An 18,313-nucleotide genomic window follows, 5' to 3' on the forward strand; every position below is an offset into this window, starting at 1 on the left:
CCCGTTAGGGACTGGGCTGCACAGCAGGAGATGAGTGGTGGGTGAGGGAGCATTACTGCCTGAACTCCACCTTTTGTCAGATCAGCAGTGGCATTAGATCCTCATAGGACTGCGAACCCTATTGTGAACTGCACGTGTGAGGGATCTAGGTTACATGCTTCTTATGAGAATCTAACTAATGTCTGATGATCTAGGTGGAACAGTTTCATCCTGAAACCATCTCCCTGCCCAGGTCTGTGGAAAAATCATCTTCCATGAAACCAGTCCCTCATGCCAAAAAGGTTGGGGACTGCTGTTTCACGCACATCAAATTTCACATCTTTTCTTTTGCACCTGTCTTCATTCTGTATTGAGTGCCTTCCTCCCCTCACACTCATGAAATATTTCAGATAAGCTTCTACTAATCCTTTATGTTGCAATACATCATCTTCTCTGAGGCTGTACCTGATCCCCTAGGCAGTTATTTCCTTTCTTCTCTGTGCTCTATGTATTTTTCTTTATCAGAATCTGTGCTTCACTTATGCTGTTTAGCTTTTGATCTCTTCCACTGGATTGGGAACTAACTTCCTCCAGGCTTGGCACTAACTAGTCCACTTATGAATGCTCAGTTGAATAGCTGGATAGATGAATGGACGGATAGTTGATTCTCAACCCTGGTCACAACAGTTTAAAAATATACCAAAATCAAATTTATTGAGTTATAATTTACATAAAAGAAGATACACCTATTTTAAATGTACAGTTTGATGCATTTTGACAGGTGTTATCATTTGTGTAACCACCACCACATTCAAAATATAGAATATATCCATCACCTTATAAAATTGCATTTATGATTTTTCCCTGCAGCTCCCTTCCTGGCTCCAGCTAACCGTTTATCTGCTTTCTATCACTATAGATTTGTCTTTTCTAGGATTTCATATAAATAAACTCAGAGTGTATACTCCTTTCATACTTAGTATTTTATGGGACAGAGAGATATTAAACACACACAAATGTGGTAAATATTAAGGTCAATATGACAATAAATGCAAGCAGTGCTTGGCATTCTAGAGTCATGACTTTGCTTGTCTCTTTTCACAGTATACAATTGGACCGTGGATGAGGTGGTACAGTGGCTGATCACATATGTGGAGCTGCCTCAGTATGAGGAGACCTTCCGGAAGCTGCAGCTCAGTGGCCATGCCATGCCAAGGTCAGGAGGGGACTGGGTTTTTCTCTCTTGAGGGTATGGGGAGTGGGCTGGAGTGGGCCTGCCTTCAGGTTGCTCTGGCCAGTTAAGTGAGGTTCTGCCCTTTTCAGGGCAGCGTCTATAGATCTTGCCTCTTCTCACGTCTGTTGTGCACTTGCTATAAAGTATGATGGGCACTTTGCATCCACTCTGTTCTTTAATAGTCCTGTCAATCCTGGGAATAGTACTAATAGCTGCCATTTACTAGTGCTTAGGACATGCCAGACATTCTACTCAACACTATATACAGTATCTCATTTAATTCTTACATCAGTCCTGTAAGGTGGGTATTATTGTATATAGATGATGAAACTGGTTAAGTAACTTTTCTAAGGTCACAAACATGACTAGTTAGGGGCAAAACTGAGATTTGAATCTTGGTATACATCAAACCCTGTTGATGTTTCTTTTTTTTTTTTTTTTTTCCCCCACGCTCCAAGCAGCTGCCTCTTTTATCACCTGGGAGCCTCAGGGCTCTTTTAGCCTTCCCTGGGTTATCCATATGCAGCTTATTTATAATAAAAATGGTACAGAGGAGAGGTTGATTGCCATTGGCCCCAGCCTCATCTCTGGGATGACTCCAACAGCTGTTGTTTCATGACTCTTTGCCTCCTTTACACACTCAATATGGTAAGGCTTGGGCTGGGAATGGGGGGAGGAATGGAGTACTGCTTGGACTTCTTGTAATGTCAAACTAGTGCCATATGTCATTCAGTCATTAATCCATTTACTTATTCATCCAACAAATATTTACTGGGTACCTGCTCTGTGCCAAGCACTTGTGCTGGGTGCTGGGGATAAAGATGACAACAACCTGCCCTTGCCCTCAAAGGGCTTACTATCTGGTAAGTGCTGATTATGTATAATCTGTCATCTTATTATGTAGGTGCATCTGGTTTTCAGCTTCAGCAAAGGGGAAAGGGGAAGGTGAAGCTCTTGGAATGCCCACACTGTGCAGTCTCCAGCCACAGAGCTACCGAGCACTGCTGTCCAGGCCTAGCTGAGCTGGCTGTTCCCTCCTCTGCTGCCTGCAGCCTCTTCTTCACAGCTTCTCCCTACTCTGGAGAGAGTAATAATCTTAATGTTTGTACCTCCCTTTATAGAGTGCTTTCCTACCTATTATTTCAGTTGATTCTCACAACTCTGGGAGGAAGAGTATCCCAACTTTTGGGTGAGCAAACTGAATCTCAAATATTTTATAATTTATCCAAGCTGGTAAGTGTCAGAGCTGGGATTTGAACCCAGGTCTGTCTTGTTCTAAATGCCTTGCTTTTTTTCACTGCATCTTCCTCTTGTGCCATGTGGTTAAAGATAGGTTTCCTTTCAATATTCAGTTTAGTTCTATTTTACAAAACTTCACTAAGCACCTATCATGTGCCATGCCCTTTGGTGGGCCCAGAGGACAAAGAGATGCATTAGACCAGACCCCTGACTTGAGGAACTCCATGTTTAATGGAGAAGTAGATGATTGGCCACTAAGATCCAGGATTTAGGTGTCTTTCTTGCTACCCATAGAAATAGCAATATTGCTTTGTGGATCCCCGTACCATTTTCCTCATGGGGGTTATCTTTGGCTTGGATTAAAACTGCAAAGCATAGAATAAGAAGTCAGTTCTCAGGTCATCGGTTCACGTAGCTTTTTTGTGGCTAGAATTAGAGCCAAGACCAGGTCCAGCCAGGCTGGGCACAGATGTAGGGGATGCCAAGCTGTGGCACCTTAGTGATAGCAGGAAGCATGGGGCCTTCAGTGCTTGGGGTGGAGTAGGGTGGTTCTAGGCCCATCATTAGCTCACATGGTATAATGAGAATAATCTAGCAGATTTGAGTTCATCCTCTGGCTTTGCCACTTACTTGTTTGTGACTTTGGGCAAGTTACTCAACTCTAAGTCTCCGTTTTCTTATCTAGAAAGTGGCACTAATAATGGAACTGAGTTCTTAAGGTTGTTGTGAGGACTGAATGAGGTATTGTATGTAAAGTATCAGACACACAGTAGTTGCTTAGTCAATGTTACCTCCTTTCTCATTTCTTTCATTGCTTACAAATAGATAGCATTCCAGTTCATAGGTGTCTTTGAGAAATAGACTGTAGAAAAGATGACAATGTTTATTCTCATTAGTCAGACAAACTGCAGCACATCTGGCAGAAGTGTTTTAAAGAGGAACCCCAAGAACTCCCAGGCTTGTAGGAAGCATCTGATTTTATATAAGTTTACACAGTAGGAAACTGAGGTCCTGGGGGAGTAACAAAGCAACTTATGATCAGACAAGTGAGTCACTAGTAGAGCTGAAATGAGAAGACAGATCTCCTGACCACTCCCACTCCCCATCACAGTGCCTCACTGCCTCTCTTATTGGTGGGCTTGATTGCTTTCCAAGGCCAGAGAAGGAAGTAGCTGTTCCTGCGTGCTCCGACAGGAGTATAATCACACTGTGCTGTCAGAAGCTTCTTTTCTAGCTGGGGAAATAAAGATATGCATCAGAAAAGAGCACAAACCTTATAGAGTAGTATAGAATTAAGTGCTTACTTGTGGGACTTAGACCAGTGGTTTTCAACCTTTCATATCCTTTACCCCTCTCCTTTTATATCCACTGTGTTCCAGCAGAAGAGAAACAAAGTTCCATTTTTCCTAGGTCATTTTCTTGTTTACAGGCTTTCTCTTATTATAGTTATCACTGACAGTATGGGTGGAGGTCATAAAAAGTTACAGTAATTTTATTGGAGGTAACTTGTATTGCAGTGACTCAAATACAAGCTAACAGGACTAATTCCATTTTTGTCACCAGTGATTAAAAAATTTTTTTCCTTTTCTGTATTTCATTTCAATAGCACATGAGCAGGTTTATATATAATGACAGTGAGTTTAGGATAATTCATAAGTCCTGGAATCACTGGGTCATATGACATGACAGTTTGACCTGGGCTGCACAGGAAATGCATTTATAAGTGGTGGGAGGTGGGGACAATATATAGAAGATAAACCCTGGAAGGAGAAGCACAACAGAAAATTTAGTTGGGTGTGGGAATGGTTACAGACAGGTAATCCTTAGAGGATAGCGTGCTTAGAAGTTGGTGGATATGGGGAGAGGGCTGAACAAGTTCTTGGTAAATGTTATGTGTCCCTCCATACACTCTGTTGAGACCCAACTGGTATAGACTCTGTTCTAGAGTACAGAGGGGAGCAATCACCAAGAGCCAGAAGTGTTCCTGGAGGAGGCGGGTAATCCTACCAGGATCCTTCCTGGCTTTACTGGCAGCGAACTGATCTGCTACTCTTTGCCTCAACAGGCTAGCTGTCACCAACACCACAATGACAGGGACTGTGCTGAAGATGACAGACCGGAGTCATCGGCAGAAGCTGCAGTTGAAGGCCCTGGATACAGTGCTCTTCGGGCCTCCTCTCTGTGAGTCTTGTGTTGAGAAGGGCTACTGCTGTGCCATGGAAACCAAAGCTATTGTAGTGGATAGGCTAAGGCTCTGGGTCTGCTAGGCACACCTGCAAGATAGCACCTATACTCTTTCCACTGGTATTAAGTTTGAAAGAGTCTTACATTTTAGTCCAGATATATAGCAACATGCATTCATTAAATACTTTAAGGAAATATCTGCATTGTGCCAGTGCTGTGCTGGACCCTGTAGGAAGACCTGGAATGAATCATATTCTGCCCTGAAGGTATAACATGAGTGTTCTATAGAGGTACACAGTGCTTCTGAGGCCCAGAGGAGGCCTAGTGAAGGTATCCTATAGACAAGGTGACATGTGACCTCTGCCTTTAAGGGTGGATAGAGCTTTATTCTATGGAGGTGGCAGAATAGGACATTCTAGGCAGAGTAAACAACCTGAGCAAGAATACAAAAGCTAAAATATGGAAAGTATGCTCAGGGATAGAAGTAACCACCTATGAACTGAAAGCTTGTTAGCTGTTACCTACTTCCATATTTCATTTCAATAGCACATCAGCAGCTATATATGTGTGTGTGTGTATGTGTGTGTGTGTGTATATATATATATATATATATAATGACAGTGGGTTATTGTAGACATTTAGAGTGTATGAACTGGTTAGTGAATATCTTTGTATCATTGAATGACCAAGGAGGACTAAGTGGGTTTTCACTGAAGCAGTAGACACACTTGGGCCTAAGAAAGGGTGGTCTCTTCAGCCAAGGAGGCTAGTTGAGAGAATTGGGTTGTTCAGTCTCCACAGAGCTATGTTGTGGGAACAGCCAGCCTGCCATCCTTTTTCTAATTCTAAGTGAACCAAAGGGGAGCAAAAAGTAGTGAGATTTCTTGGAAAACTATTTTCAACTAAACAGCCTCTTAGGGCCCGCTTCCTGCCCTTTGGGAATGGCTTGCCTCGATTTAGGGTGCCAGCAGCAGAAAGGTATTGAATCAGGAACCAGTCCAGAGAAGCAGCTGGCAGGCAAGGTCAGAGGCAATATAACATTTCCCTGTCTGTGAATATGGCTTGGCAAATACGCAAGCTGATGTCTCAATACAAGTGGATCTATGCTTTTTGAAAGTATGAAACAGAGCAACCTGGGCGAAGACTACTGTTTCCACTTCCTTTGCCACCTTTTTTTGGGGGAGTGGAGGGTTCTAGGACACATTTTGCTCACCTTCATTGGTAGGTTTTGAATAATGACACAGTAACTGGTTCTACTCTTTATGTAAGGCCTAGTCTCTGTATTGAGCAGTGGCCTTTCATCATTCACTAACCTTTATTGAGCACATTCTAAGTACCAGCATAAATGGCAGGATACCTGCTCTCAAGTACTTCTATCTAAATGGAGATAGCTATGTCAGCAAATATAGTAAAGTGTCAACAAATATAGTAAGTGTTATAGCTATTATGTAAGTCTTTCCAGAGTTCAACTGGGGGCACATACTAGGGAGGAGTTTCCTATTGGAGTCCAGGAAACTTTATGGAGAAAGTAATTCTTGAGCTGAGTCTTGAAAGATGAGAAGTGGAAGTGGCCTTATTAAACTCTCCCTGTTAACAACTTACACATCTCTTTGTACACACCAAGAACACTCATGCCCAACTATAAAAGCTAGGCTACTTTTGCAAAGGTTCTCCTCTGTCACCACCCAGCAAGGGGAGGTTTTCAGCAGCCTGAAAGTCTTCCTTAGCCTTGTAATATGTATTATCAAGCTTTATCTGTATCAAAATCAGATTTACCATGTCTGAAAGGGTACAGTAGAAACTGCAGGTTAAAGCAGTCAAGGATTTTATCTGGAAAAATCAGCTATGGGAACCAGAATGCTGGGGACATGGTACAGGGTCCAGGATATCAGAGCCAACGAGAGGGGCCCTGGTGGAGCAGGTTGGACTGATACCAGGACAGGGGTATTTTTCTCTTAGGCTTATTGCATGTAGCCCATATGCTGCATGTGATCTAACTTAAGGGAGGCCAGAGATCAGCAGGAAAACTATCTTCCTGAGATAGGCAGAGCACAGGTACTGAAGCTAAGAATATACTTCACACTGACTAGGACAGTTATAATAAAAATAGTTTTTAAAAATGGAAAACAAGTTTTGGCAAGGGTGTAGAGAAATTGGAACCCCTGTACGTTGCTGATGAGAAGGTAAAATGGTTCCGCTACTATGTAAAATAGTCTGGTGGTTTCTCAAAAATTAGACACAGAGTTACCATAGAACCTAGCAATTCCACACTTAGGTATACATGCAAAGAATTGAAGACAAGTACTCAAACAAGTACACGTACATGCATGTTCATAGCAGCACATGCCACAAGAGCCAAAAAATAAAACAACCCAAATATCTATTAATAGATGAATAGATAAATACATTGTGGTGCAATGGAATATTATTCACCTACAAATGGAATGAAGTTCTGATACATGTTACAATGTGGATGAACCTGGAAAGCATTATGCTAAATGAAAGAAGCCAGACACAAAAGATCACATATTGTATGATTCTGTTAATATGAAATGATTAGAATAGATAAATCCACAGAGACAGAATGTAGACTGATGGTTGGCAGGGATTGGTGGGAGGAGGGAATGGGGAGAAACCACTTACTGGGTAAAAAATTTTACTGTAGAGTGATAGAAATGTTTTGGAACTAGATAGAGGTGGTGGTTGCATAACATCATGAATGTACTATATGCCACTGAATTGCTTACTTTAAAATGATTACTTTTATATTATGTGAATTTTACCTCAAATTATTTTTTAAAGAGCGTATGCAACAAAAGAAAGAATAGATAAACTGGACTTCACCAAAATAAAAAAGTTTCATACTTCAAAGAATGTACCAAGAAAGTGAAAAGACAACCCACAAAATGGAGAAAGTATTGGCAAACATTTTTCTGACAAGGCTCTACTATCCAGAATACATAAAAAATTCTTGCTAGGGGCCGGGCGCGGTGGCTCAAGCCTGTAATCCCAGCACTTTGGGAGGCCGAGACGGGCGGATCACGAGGTCAGGAGATCGAGACCATCCTGGTGAACACCGTGAAACCCCGTCTCTACTAAAAAATACAAAAAACTAGCCGGGCGAGGTGGCGGGCGCCTGTAGTCCCAGCTACTCGGGAGGCTGAGGCAGGAGAATGGCGTAAACCCAGGAGGCGGAGCTTGCAGTGAGCTGAGATCCGGCCACTGCACTCCAGCTCGGGCTACAGAGCGAGACTCCGTCTCAAAAAAAAAAAAAAAAAAAAAATTCTTGCTAGGGACGGTGGCTCATGCTAGTAATCCCAGCACTTTGGGAGGCTGAGGTGGGCGGATCACCTGAGGACAGGAGTTCAAGAACAGTCTGGCCAACATGGCAAAACCCCGTCTCTACTAAAAAAATGCAAAAATTAGCCAGGTGTGGTGGCACATGCCTGTAATCCCAGCTACTCAGGAGGCTGAGGCATGAGAATTACTGAAACCTGGGAGGCAGAGGTTACAGTAAGCCAAGATCATGCCACTGCACTCCAGCCTGGGTGACAGAGTGATACCCTCTCTCAAAACGAACGAACAAACAAAAAATGGACAAAGGATTTGAACATATATTTATATGTCCACAGTTCAATGGCCAATATACACCTGAAACAGTGCTCGACATCATTATCAGGGCAATGCAAATCAAAATCACAATGAGGTAACACTTTTTATTCACTAGGATATAATAAAAAAGACAGTAACAAGTGTTGGTAAGGATGTGTTGAAATTAGAATAATAGCCAAAAAGTGGAAACGACTCAAGTGTCTGTCAGTTGATGAATGGAAAAATAAATGGTATATACATACAGTAGAATATTAATCAGCCACTAAAAGGTATGAAGTACTGATATATGCTACAGTGTGGATGAACCTTGAAAACATGCCAAGTAAAAGAAGCCAGTCACAACAGGCCACATATTATATAATTTTGTGATTTCACTTACATAAAATGCCCAGAATACACAAATCCATAGAGACAGAAAATAGATTAGTGGTTTCTGAGGCTGGGAGTGGGGGCAGTGGGAAATAGGAAGTGACTGCTAATAGATATGGCATTTCTTTTTGGGGTAATGATAATATTCTAACATTAATTTTGTCAGTGGTTGCACAACCTTGTGAATATACTACAACCATTGAATTGCACATTTTAAGAGAGAGACTTAGAATTTTAGGCTCTGTGAATTATGTCTTAATAAATATATACATGCATACCTTATTTTATTGTGCTTTGCTTTATTGCACTTTGCAGATAATTGCATTTTTTACAAGTTGAAGGTTTGTGGCAATCCTGTGTTGATCAAGCTGTTGGTACCATATTTCCAAGAGCGTGTGCTCACTTTTGAGTGTCTGTGTCAGAATTTTTAAGCAATAAGTTATTTTTAAATTAAGGCACGCACACTGTATTTTTAGACATAATGCTATTATACACTTAATAGACTATAGTATAGCGTAAACATAACTTTTATCACTGGGAAACAAAAAAATTTGTGTGACTCACTTTATTGCTTTATTAGCTTTATTCCAGTGGCCTCAAACTGAACTTGCAGTATATGCCTGTACAGCTTGATTTTTTTGTAGCTCCTGGAGTTTTATTCAGACGACTTCTTTGAAGTTTGGGAAAGAACCCTGGATTGGCAGGTGACCTGGGTCCCTTTTCAAAATTGCCACTCACTGTGTGACCTTGGGTAGGTCACTTTTCTCAGGTGTGTTTTATGATTTGTATTATGAGATTCCTCCCTACAGTTTCTTTCAGCTGTGACATTTTATGATTTTTGGGAGGAACTCCTTGCTTAATAAGGGTTCTGTATAAAAGACAGGAGGTCTGTTCCTTCCTGGTGTCTGCCTCCTGTATTTTTAGGACTTCTGTGCTTGGTCCTTGCCTTATTAAGTGACCTTTGGCAATTCAGTTCTGCCTGGATTTGGGTTTCCTTTTCTGTAAAATGGGTTTGGTCATTAAAGGTTCTTAGTGGCTCTCTCATTCAAGGATTCTGATAGAACTGGGTATACTCCTGGAAGCTAAGATTTTAGAAATCAGCAGCTGTCCTGATGGCAAATATTGGTTTTATATTTTTCTACTGATGCTTGTCTAATGAAACTTTTGAAAATTGCCAGCTGGAGTCTGAGGAAAATACTAAGGAGCTCTTTGCCAGGAAACTTCTGAAAGGGGTGGGGGCGTGCCTGCTGGATGTTTACAAATAGTCCCTTGATCTGTGCCCCTCTAGACTTTATTTTCCCTCTGAGCATGGACTAAAAATCCCTATTTCAGTGCTATTCTTTAACACCCATTTAGGACCTAGAGGCCTGTACTGGGTCTGACCTGTGTTCTGAAGTTAGGATGAGTTCTTAAGGCTGAATGAGCAGACACTTAGACCTCATCATCAGTCATTTAGCACACAAACACCCCAGAGAACCTAGACTTGGTACAGCTGTGAGCTATGGCCACCTCACCGAGCCATAATAAAAATTCTGCTATTGGTCTGAGGCTTGACATATCTCACATAAAAGGTTTGTCATGCAGTAGCCAAGAGGGCATGCCGAGGGAACAGGTGCCATCTGTCCACAGCAGCCTCAGAACTTGGGAAAAGGGAAGAGGGATCAGATTGGCTCAGCAGAGGGCCACCTCAAGGTCCATTTTCTGACAGTAGAAGGCATGCTCAGTCCTCCCCATGTGACCACAGCCCTTTACATACCGCCCTTTACAGTCTTTTTCACTCTGCAGAGTTGGCTCTGGGCTTACAGGCCCATCTAGGGCTCTCCAAATAGTACCAGTTTGCAGATGTTAGGGGTGTTTGGAGATGTTAGGAGATGTTATCCATCTTCTACTTCCGTTAGAGGAAACAAGATACAATAAAGAGTTCCAGCTTTGAAATCAAGCTGACTAGCTCTATCACTCAGTAGCTTTGTGACCTTGGACACATTTCTAAGGTTCTCTGTGCCCCAATTTCCCCTAAATAAATGGTAGCTACTATTTTCAATTTTTAACGTGTGCCTACAGTATGCTTAGTTTTGGGCTAGGGGCTAGTGTGCCCTTTGTGCTTTCAGCAGGAATATTGAGAAAAGTGCAGGGAGGCCGACAGAATAATTGTTGCAGGTCAGGGGCAGTTGGAGATAGGAAAAGAAAAGACTATGCCTTATCTTCCTTCTTCATTGGCTCAGAAAATAGGGGAAAGTCCTCAGTGAGCAGGAGTGGTTGCTTTTCTGGCAAATTGAACTGGATAACGTAGAATAAGAAACCAAATGAAATAACTAGGCTCAATCTGCATACCCACCTTAAGTATTTGAAGTATTGGAAGCACTCGTTGCGTGGTCTTGTTTGAACAAGGATACCTTTGACTTTTGGTAAGAATATAAAGGGGATGTTGAAGTTGAGAAACCCTAGGAAACCAAGATTAAAAGTCCTTAACAAACAGGGGAGACAAAGAATACCCCAGGCTCTGGTAGTGGCTCTGGAGGAGGCAGGTGTGTTCCAGGAAGAAAGACAACTCACTGTGCTGCAGAAATAGCTCCTCTTGGAACCCAAAAGGTAGGAGAGTGAGGGCTTAAGTATGCCTAGACTTGTAGCCTGCCTGGAGGCTAGGGGATGGCCATGAGAGGACCCTCGGTTTTCTTTCAGAGAGCCTAGAATAAACATATGAAGGACATGGCCACCACCCTGACCTAGTAACCCCCCTCCCTTGGGTGGAAATAGGATGTGTTAATTTGTCTTTGATCCCATCTCATCCCCATGTCCTGCTGCTCAGCCTTTCTGTGAGCAGCTATGATGGTAACTCTTTTTGTCAAACTATGGGCATCAGTATCATATGGTTTCTTTTTCTGGTGTCTTGACCCTCCCTTAACTTGGTGGCTCGACCTGGGTCCTTTTGGATTTCCACCAGCCTCACGTCCTTACTGTGTCCAAGGATCATGCCAGTCCTACCTCCTCCTCCACTGTCTAAGGGCAACTTGCTGTGCACAGAGGGTCATTAGCCTTGGCATAACTCCCTTTTTTCCCTCTTTCTCTGACTCCCACATCCAGGGCTCCTCTGAGCCCACAGCACAACCTAGACAGAGGATGCAGGAGCAGCCGTCTCCTTATAGTGCCCCTTTCAAGTCTTTTGTGCTCTGGCACAGAGCCCAGATCTGGTATACCAGGAACAATGTTAGTTCCAGAAGTGCCTCTCTCCTGATTAGCTAAGTGTTTAGGATGTGGCTTTTGCTTTTTATCTTTTGGTGTCATTTCTTGTTTAACATTTAAATTTTGCTCTGGACAATGGGCATTCTTTGAACCCCAGTTGGTGGTTGGGGCCCTCATGCTTCACTGAATTGCTACCAGGTGTTTTCTGGAAATAGCTCTGCCCCTCAGTTTCTGGTAGGTGTAATGTCTCATCAATATCAATTTCTTGATGCTATCCTGTTCTAGAGTCTCTGGATTTCACAGTAGCCTAGAAATGTTCACCGTAGATTGAGACTTCTGGACCTTTCCCTGATCTGTGCCAAGAATGGCCTGGTAGTCCAGGAGACCTAGTTCCTACAGTGACTTCAGTCCTACAGCCAGAACTAAGGCTTCTGGTGACATTGCTTTATATCCTTTATACCAGTCATCTCCATTTACCTACTGTGGAACTTTAGAATTGCTTACCCTGTAGGACAGAAGCCACTACATCTGGGCATATGGGCTCATCCTAGCCCAAAGATGGCTAGGGTATATTGAGAAGGCACTAGTTCTCTCCTCTTCACTGCATCTTAAGGAAGTGTGATTTAATAAGCTTCCTGTATTGCTGTAAGGCCTCTCATTTCAAAACAAAGCCTTGGCTAGCAGAGAGATAGACATAGAGCTTACTATAATAGTGTATGGGAATTGTGTATCTAAGAAGAGAAACTAATTCCTTCTCAGTGGGAGGGAGAGTGGGAGAGTGTGCAGTGGAGTCTGCAAGGCTAAGTGTGCAGTAGGCACCCTAACTCACCATGCCCTCCCCTCTTTGGCAGTGACCCGCCATAATCACCTCAAGGACTTCATGCTGGTGGTGTCTATCGTTATTGGTGTGGGCGGCTGCTGGTTTGCCTATATCCAGAACCGTTACTCCAAGGAGCACATGAAGAAGATGATGAAGGACTTGGAGGGGTTACACCGAGCTGAGCAGAGTCTGCATGACCTTCAGGAAAGGTAAGGCCCTGCCCCTTCAGGAAAGGTAAGGCCCTGCCATTACCTTTGGCTCCTGGGAACCTCCTATTTCCACCTGAGTGTGAGCCACTTGGCCCCTGAGACCTTGTTAACATGGCAGCCCAGGCTGCATCATCCTTCCAAAACTGCACTGCAAGTTTAGGTTGCTGATATTCCAAGTGCCCTGGGCAGTTATTCCTCCTGAGGAGAAACTTGTTTCTATCTTTTTTGCCTCTTAGCTTCAGAGGGAGAAATGTGTAGCTGCCAGAGGTTTTGAGCTTCCCATTGCTTGTTAGGGGGTCATTCTTCCTTCATCCGTCTCTGGACTGCTTCTCTTAGCATATAAATAGATATAATGAACTGTTCTTTACTGTTCCCCAAAGAAACCTCACAAACCTTCCTTCTTACTGTCCTTAGTTCTTTCTTATAAGGAATCTAAATCTCATAAACGCTGACTTGCTGTATGACTTTGGATAAATCTCTTTCCCTCCCAGGACTTATTTCCTCATTGGTAATATGAAGGGATTGACCTAGGAGAATGCTAAACTCTCCTAGAACACTTCCAACTCATATGGTGTGGGATTCTGTTAAAATAAAATATGACTTCAGAACTATGGCAGAAGATTTAGCTGTGAAAAGAGAGTACCCGTTAGTCAGTCGGTCAGTCAGCCTGTGTATTTCCTAACATATAGTAACCAGTTCTGTGATGGCAGTTGTAAGAAATTCACTGTTCCTGAGGAAACAAAACTTACACACCCACAAGACGCAGCAGTGAGAGCACACTTAATGCAGACTTAGTTCCAGACTCAACTTATAGGATAAGAATGCTAATGACTAGAAAGACAAAGAGGTGAATGAGTGGATGTGGGACTCTGAGGAGGTAGCCTTGAAAGATGGGTAGAGAGGTCCTGGGTGTTAAGGTTGAGTGTATAGGGTGGGGCCAGATCCCTGGGACCTTAAGATGCATGTGGGGAAGTTAGTAGGATGCAGACGGCAATAGAGAGTCAAATCAGGTTTTTTTGGTGGTTTTATTTTCAAGAAGAGGAGAGGCCTATTCAGGACTGTCTTTTAGAAAATGATTCTGGAAGCCTAGGGACTCTAGTTGGGAAGTCTTTGCAGGAATTCATGTAAAAGGAAATGAAGTCTTGTCTTTTCATTTATTTCTATTTATTATTATTTTTTTTTTGACTCTGGGTCTTGGTCTGTTGCCCAGGCTGAAGTTGAATTGCATGAACATGGCTCACTGCAGCCTCCACCCCCTGGGCTCAAGAGATCCTCCTGCTTCAGCCTCCTGTGTAGCTGGGTGCATGCCACCATGCCAGGCTAATTGTTTTGATTTTTTTGTAGAGACAGGGGTCTTGCTGTGTTGCCCAGGCTTTACCTGAACTCTGGACTCAAGAGGTCTACCTCAGCCTCCCAAAGTGCTGGGATTACAGGCCTGAGCCACTGTACCCAGCCACTGTGTTATTTTTAAATGGTAAACACTATTTTCTTTGGAGGGGTGGGGAAAAGACTTCTTGTGAGCCAGGTATTGTTAAATAATTAAATGCATTATTGCTTTTAATCACTATAGCCCTTTGAAGTAGGTACTATTAGAGTTGAGGAAATGAAGGCTCAGAGAGGGTAAGTGCTTTGCTCAGGGTCATATATCAGTAAGTAGTGAACTAGGAATTTTGACACTCCAGGGTGCTGCTTTTACTGAGGTAGCAGACTTACTGGGTTTATTTCCATGGGCTGGGCTTCTAGGGAGCGAGAGGGGTCTGATCTCTAAGCTGAATCCTGGCTACTCTGCTGGGCCCCTTGTTCTTGGGCCCTTTGCCAATTAGGGGCTAACTGCTGCTGTCTGAGCAGTCCCCATACCTCATTTGTTTGAAAAACGTGTACTGTTTCCATTCCAAAGGCAAAAGAATCTAGGCAGGAGACATTCCAAGTTTGGGGATAAAACTAAGCTCCCAGCACTCCCTGCTCCCTAAGACCTCCAGAGCTAAGTGACCACTGCAGCACTTAGAAAGAGACAAAGACACCCCTCCCCTTTCCCCCCTAGAGATAGGCTTGCACACATGCACACATATATCCTCCTCTGAGTGTCCAGAGCCCACTGCCACCTTGTTCCTCCTTGTATTAACAGACCTGCAATGCCAGCTTTTACAGAGCTTTATTACAGAGTTCCTGATAATTTGTGTGAATAAATATAATTCTACATGTACATTCCAGTTAGGATTTCATTGAGTTTCAAGATAACTATTTGAGGCAGGCAGGAATTTTGATTCCCAAAGCAGGCAAAACTTGCTCATCGTCACACAACTGCTTAGAGGCAGGACTAATTGCAATGCTAATGGTTGTTGCCTTGGAGTGGGGCAGTGCTTAATTGTATATTTATTTGCTCATTTCTGCACCCAACAATAATTATTGATCTCCATCTCTAACAGACCTTATTGGCACTATGAAAGGGGGTCAGTCTTGATTCTACTATAAAGGAGCTCACTATTATAAAGGACAGACTTATCGTAGTATTGGCTTTTCTCAAGAGGCTGCTTTCATAGAGGATAGTATTTTAGTGAAGAAGTGAATCCTTAATGGTGTAACTTTATACAGTTGGGTCATGGAAGAGTACAATAAAGAAGGACATTCAGCAAGGGAAGGAGATGTCAGGAAATGGCGCCTCTGGTTTGTCTTTACCTATGCATGTATTGCCATCTGGTGTTCATTTTCAGGAGGTTCAACTCCCTTTCTCTTTAGGGACCAAGTAGGCAGATTACAATTTGCGGGAGCTTGCAGCCTAACATTTCCTCCTCTTACCTCCTTGCTTGTTCCACTATACCTTTTGAGGTCTCCGCCACTGATAGCTCTGGACTTAGAGTTTTGTTTTTAACAGATTGAGTTCTGTTTGTTTCATCTGTTTCATCTACTTAATTATCTCAGTGATCAGTGTTCTCTCAGGGTCCTTCTTGTTCTGTAGTCTATCCTTTCTTTTCCATGCCTCAAGTCTAAACTATATATCTTATCTCTTCTTCACCATCCTTTCCCCTTCCTAATCTGGTCCCCTGGTAATCTGGTGGTTTTTACTTAGAAAGGAAGACCAGACAGTAAAGTCCGTTCTCTCTTCCAAAGGGATTAGCAAATTCTCAGTCTTTGTTCTGGGTGTAGCCCAAGTCTCCCTTTCTTTCCCTCACTCCTGTCAGGCAGAGCTGATTACTCCATCTTTTGGGTGCACTCAACATCATATATATATATATATTTTATATATATGTATATAAAATAAATTCTATAATGAAAAGATATATATATCTTATCATATATATGATAATTTTATCATGGAATTTGTCACACTGTATACAGTTACCTGTTTACTTGTCTTTGTTGGAGTAAATCATGAGCTCCTCAGTGGCAGGGACAGCTTTCTGATTTATTGCCATACGTTTAGGGCTTAGCACAGGGCTTGGCACTTAGTAGGCACTTGAAAGAACTTGGTGAATGAATAGATGAATGAATGAGTATATTAACATAGATAGCTGTGTGGAGGAAAGAAGTGAGGAAGGGAGAAGGCTTGTTTAGCTGGATGGAAGGTTTTGTCAGTGAACTGAGGGAATGTGTGTGACGGTACAAGGGTAGACTTACATTATAACTCATGCCCTTGAGATCTTATCCACTAAGGAAGATACTTGGGAAAGGAACTCAGGGCCTGGGGGCAGCAGGGGACTCTCCTGAGCCCTGCCCAGCCCCTCTGGCGTAAATTTAGTTTGTTTTTTGCTTCTGGGAACAGAAGCTCAGGAATCCAAGAGGTCTAGCTCAATAGTTCCTTCCTCATCTTCCTTAATCCACCCCTCTGCTACCACCCCAGTCATTTCTCGGCCATTAGGTTTTTCCTGGATCTTTTTGTCTAGCTTGCAGGGTATTCTACATTTATTGAACTTTCTAGATACCACTACATAAGGGGATTAATTGTGGCATTTGAAGTTACACAGATTGGAATTCTAGCCTCAGTTCTTCCTACAAGTTGCTACCTTGTAAACTGGTACTTGTTGTGATTTTTGTATGAGACAGTTTAGAGGAGGGATTCAGATGCCTGAGAACCTGGCTCCACAGCCTTGATTACTGGCAGCAAAATGATGGTCAAGGTGTGAATTAGGTAATAACTGTGGTTTCTATTGGCCCTGAGTTAGCTCAGAGCCAGACAGTCAGCAGAGCAGGGAGAATATATGCTGAGAGTTGGAGCCGTCATTTTCCTCTTTGGTGCCATGACTCATGGCATGTTGGCTGGCACCCCCTTGCCTGGCCTCCTCCAGCTCCCTGCATTGCCCCCCAGGCTGCACAAGGCCCAGGAGGAGCACCGCACAGTGGAGGTGGAGAAGGTCCATCTGGAGAAGAAGCTGCGCGATGAGATCAACCTTGCTAAGCAGGAAGCCCAGCGGCTGAAGGAGCTGCGGGAGGGTACTGAGAATGAGCGGAGCCGCCAAAAATATGCTGAGGAGGAGTTGGAGCAGGTAGGAGAGTCCACAAATTCCTGGACACCTTGACGGGTGGGCAAAGGGCAGGGGCCCAGGGTCTGGCTGGAAGTTTCATGTGTGAGGAATTTGAAATGTGATCCAAAGACTATGCTCTAGAGTCACTGGACTCTTACCAATAAGAGTTCAAGTTGTAAAAAATAGTCACTGTGGGCACAGTGGCTCATGCCTGTAATTCAGCACTTTGGGAGGCCGAGGCAGGTGGATCACTTGAGGTCAGGAGTTCGAGATCAGCCTGGCCAACATGGTGAAAGCCCATCTCTATTAAAAATACAAAAAAATTAGCTGGGTGTGGCGGCAGGCACCTGTAATCCCAGCTACTTAGGAGGCTGAGGCAGGAGAATTGCTTGAACCCCGGAGGCGGAGGTTGCAGTGAGTTGAGATCGTGCCATTGCACTCCAGCCTGGGCAACAAGAGTAAATCTCTGTCTCAAAAAAAAAAACAAAAAACAAAAAAAAGAAAATTATAAAAATAGTCACTATGATTTTCAAAGAACAGTTGGATAATCGGTGATAACAGTTATTTTGTTTCTTTTTTTGAGGGATTTACATAAAGTGTACAAGTCATAAGTATACAGCTGGCAAGCTTTTGCATATGCATGTACCTGTGTTACCACCACCCAGATCAAAATACAGAACCTTCTCAGCACCCCAGAAAACTCACTTTTGCTCCCCCAGTTAATATTTCATCCAAAAGTTAACTACTGTCACAACTTGTAAACCAGTTAGTTTTTTTTTTGTTTGTTTTTTTTTTGAGACGGAGTCTCGCTCTGTGGCCCAGGCTGGAGTGCAGTGGCCGGATCTCAGCTCACTGCAAGCTCCGCCTCCTGGGTTCACGCCATTCTCCTGTCTCAGCCTCCCGTAGCTGGGACTACAGGCGCCCGCCACTTCGCCCGGCTAGTTTTTTGTATTTTTAGTAGAGACGGGGTTTCACTGTGTTAGCCAGGATGGTCTCAATCTCCTGACCTCGTGATCCGCCCGTCTCG

The 18,313-nt window shown here is 43.2% G+C and overlaps 1 protein-coding gene across 3 annotated transcripts in view; it reads left to right on the forward strand.

Moving 5' to 3' along the window:
* STIM1 (stromal interaction molecule 1) overlaps positions 1-18,313 on the forward strand; it is a 240,585-nt gene that overhangs the window by 196,378 nt on the left and 25,894 nt on the right. For all 3 annotated transcript variants that reach the window (XM_011993720.1, XM_011993722.1, XM_011993721.1), the window contains exons 4-7: positions 1,084-1,195; positions 4,518-4,633; positions 12,649-12,826; positions 17,130-17,307. In XM_011993720.1, coding sequence (XP_011849110.1) covers positions 1,084-1,195; positions 4,518-4,633; positions 12,649-12,826; positions 17,130-17,307 — 584 coding nt within the window. The remainder of the gene's footprint in view (positions 1-1,083; positions 1,196-4,517; positions 4,634-12,648; positions 12,827-17,129; positions 17,308-18,313) is intronic.

This window comes from Mandrillus leucophaeus, unplaced genomic scaffold, assembly GCF_000951045.1.
Source record: "Mandrillus leucophaeus isolate KB7577 unplaced genomic scaffold, Mleu.le_1.0 Scaffold432, whole genome shotgun sequence".
NCBI classification, from domain to species: domain Eukaryota; kingdom Metazoa; phylum Chordata; class Mammalia; order Primates; family Cercopithecidae; genus Mandrillus; species Mandrillus leucophaeus.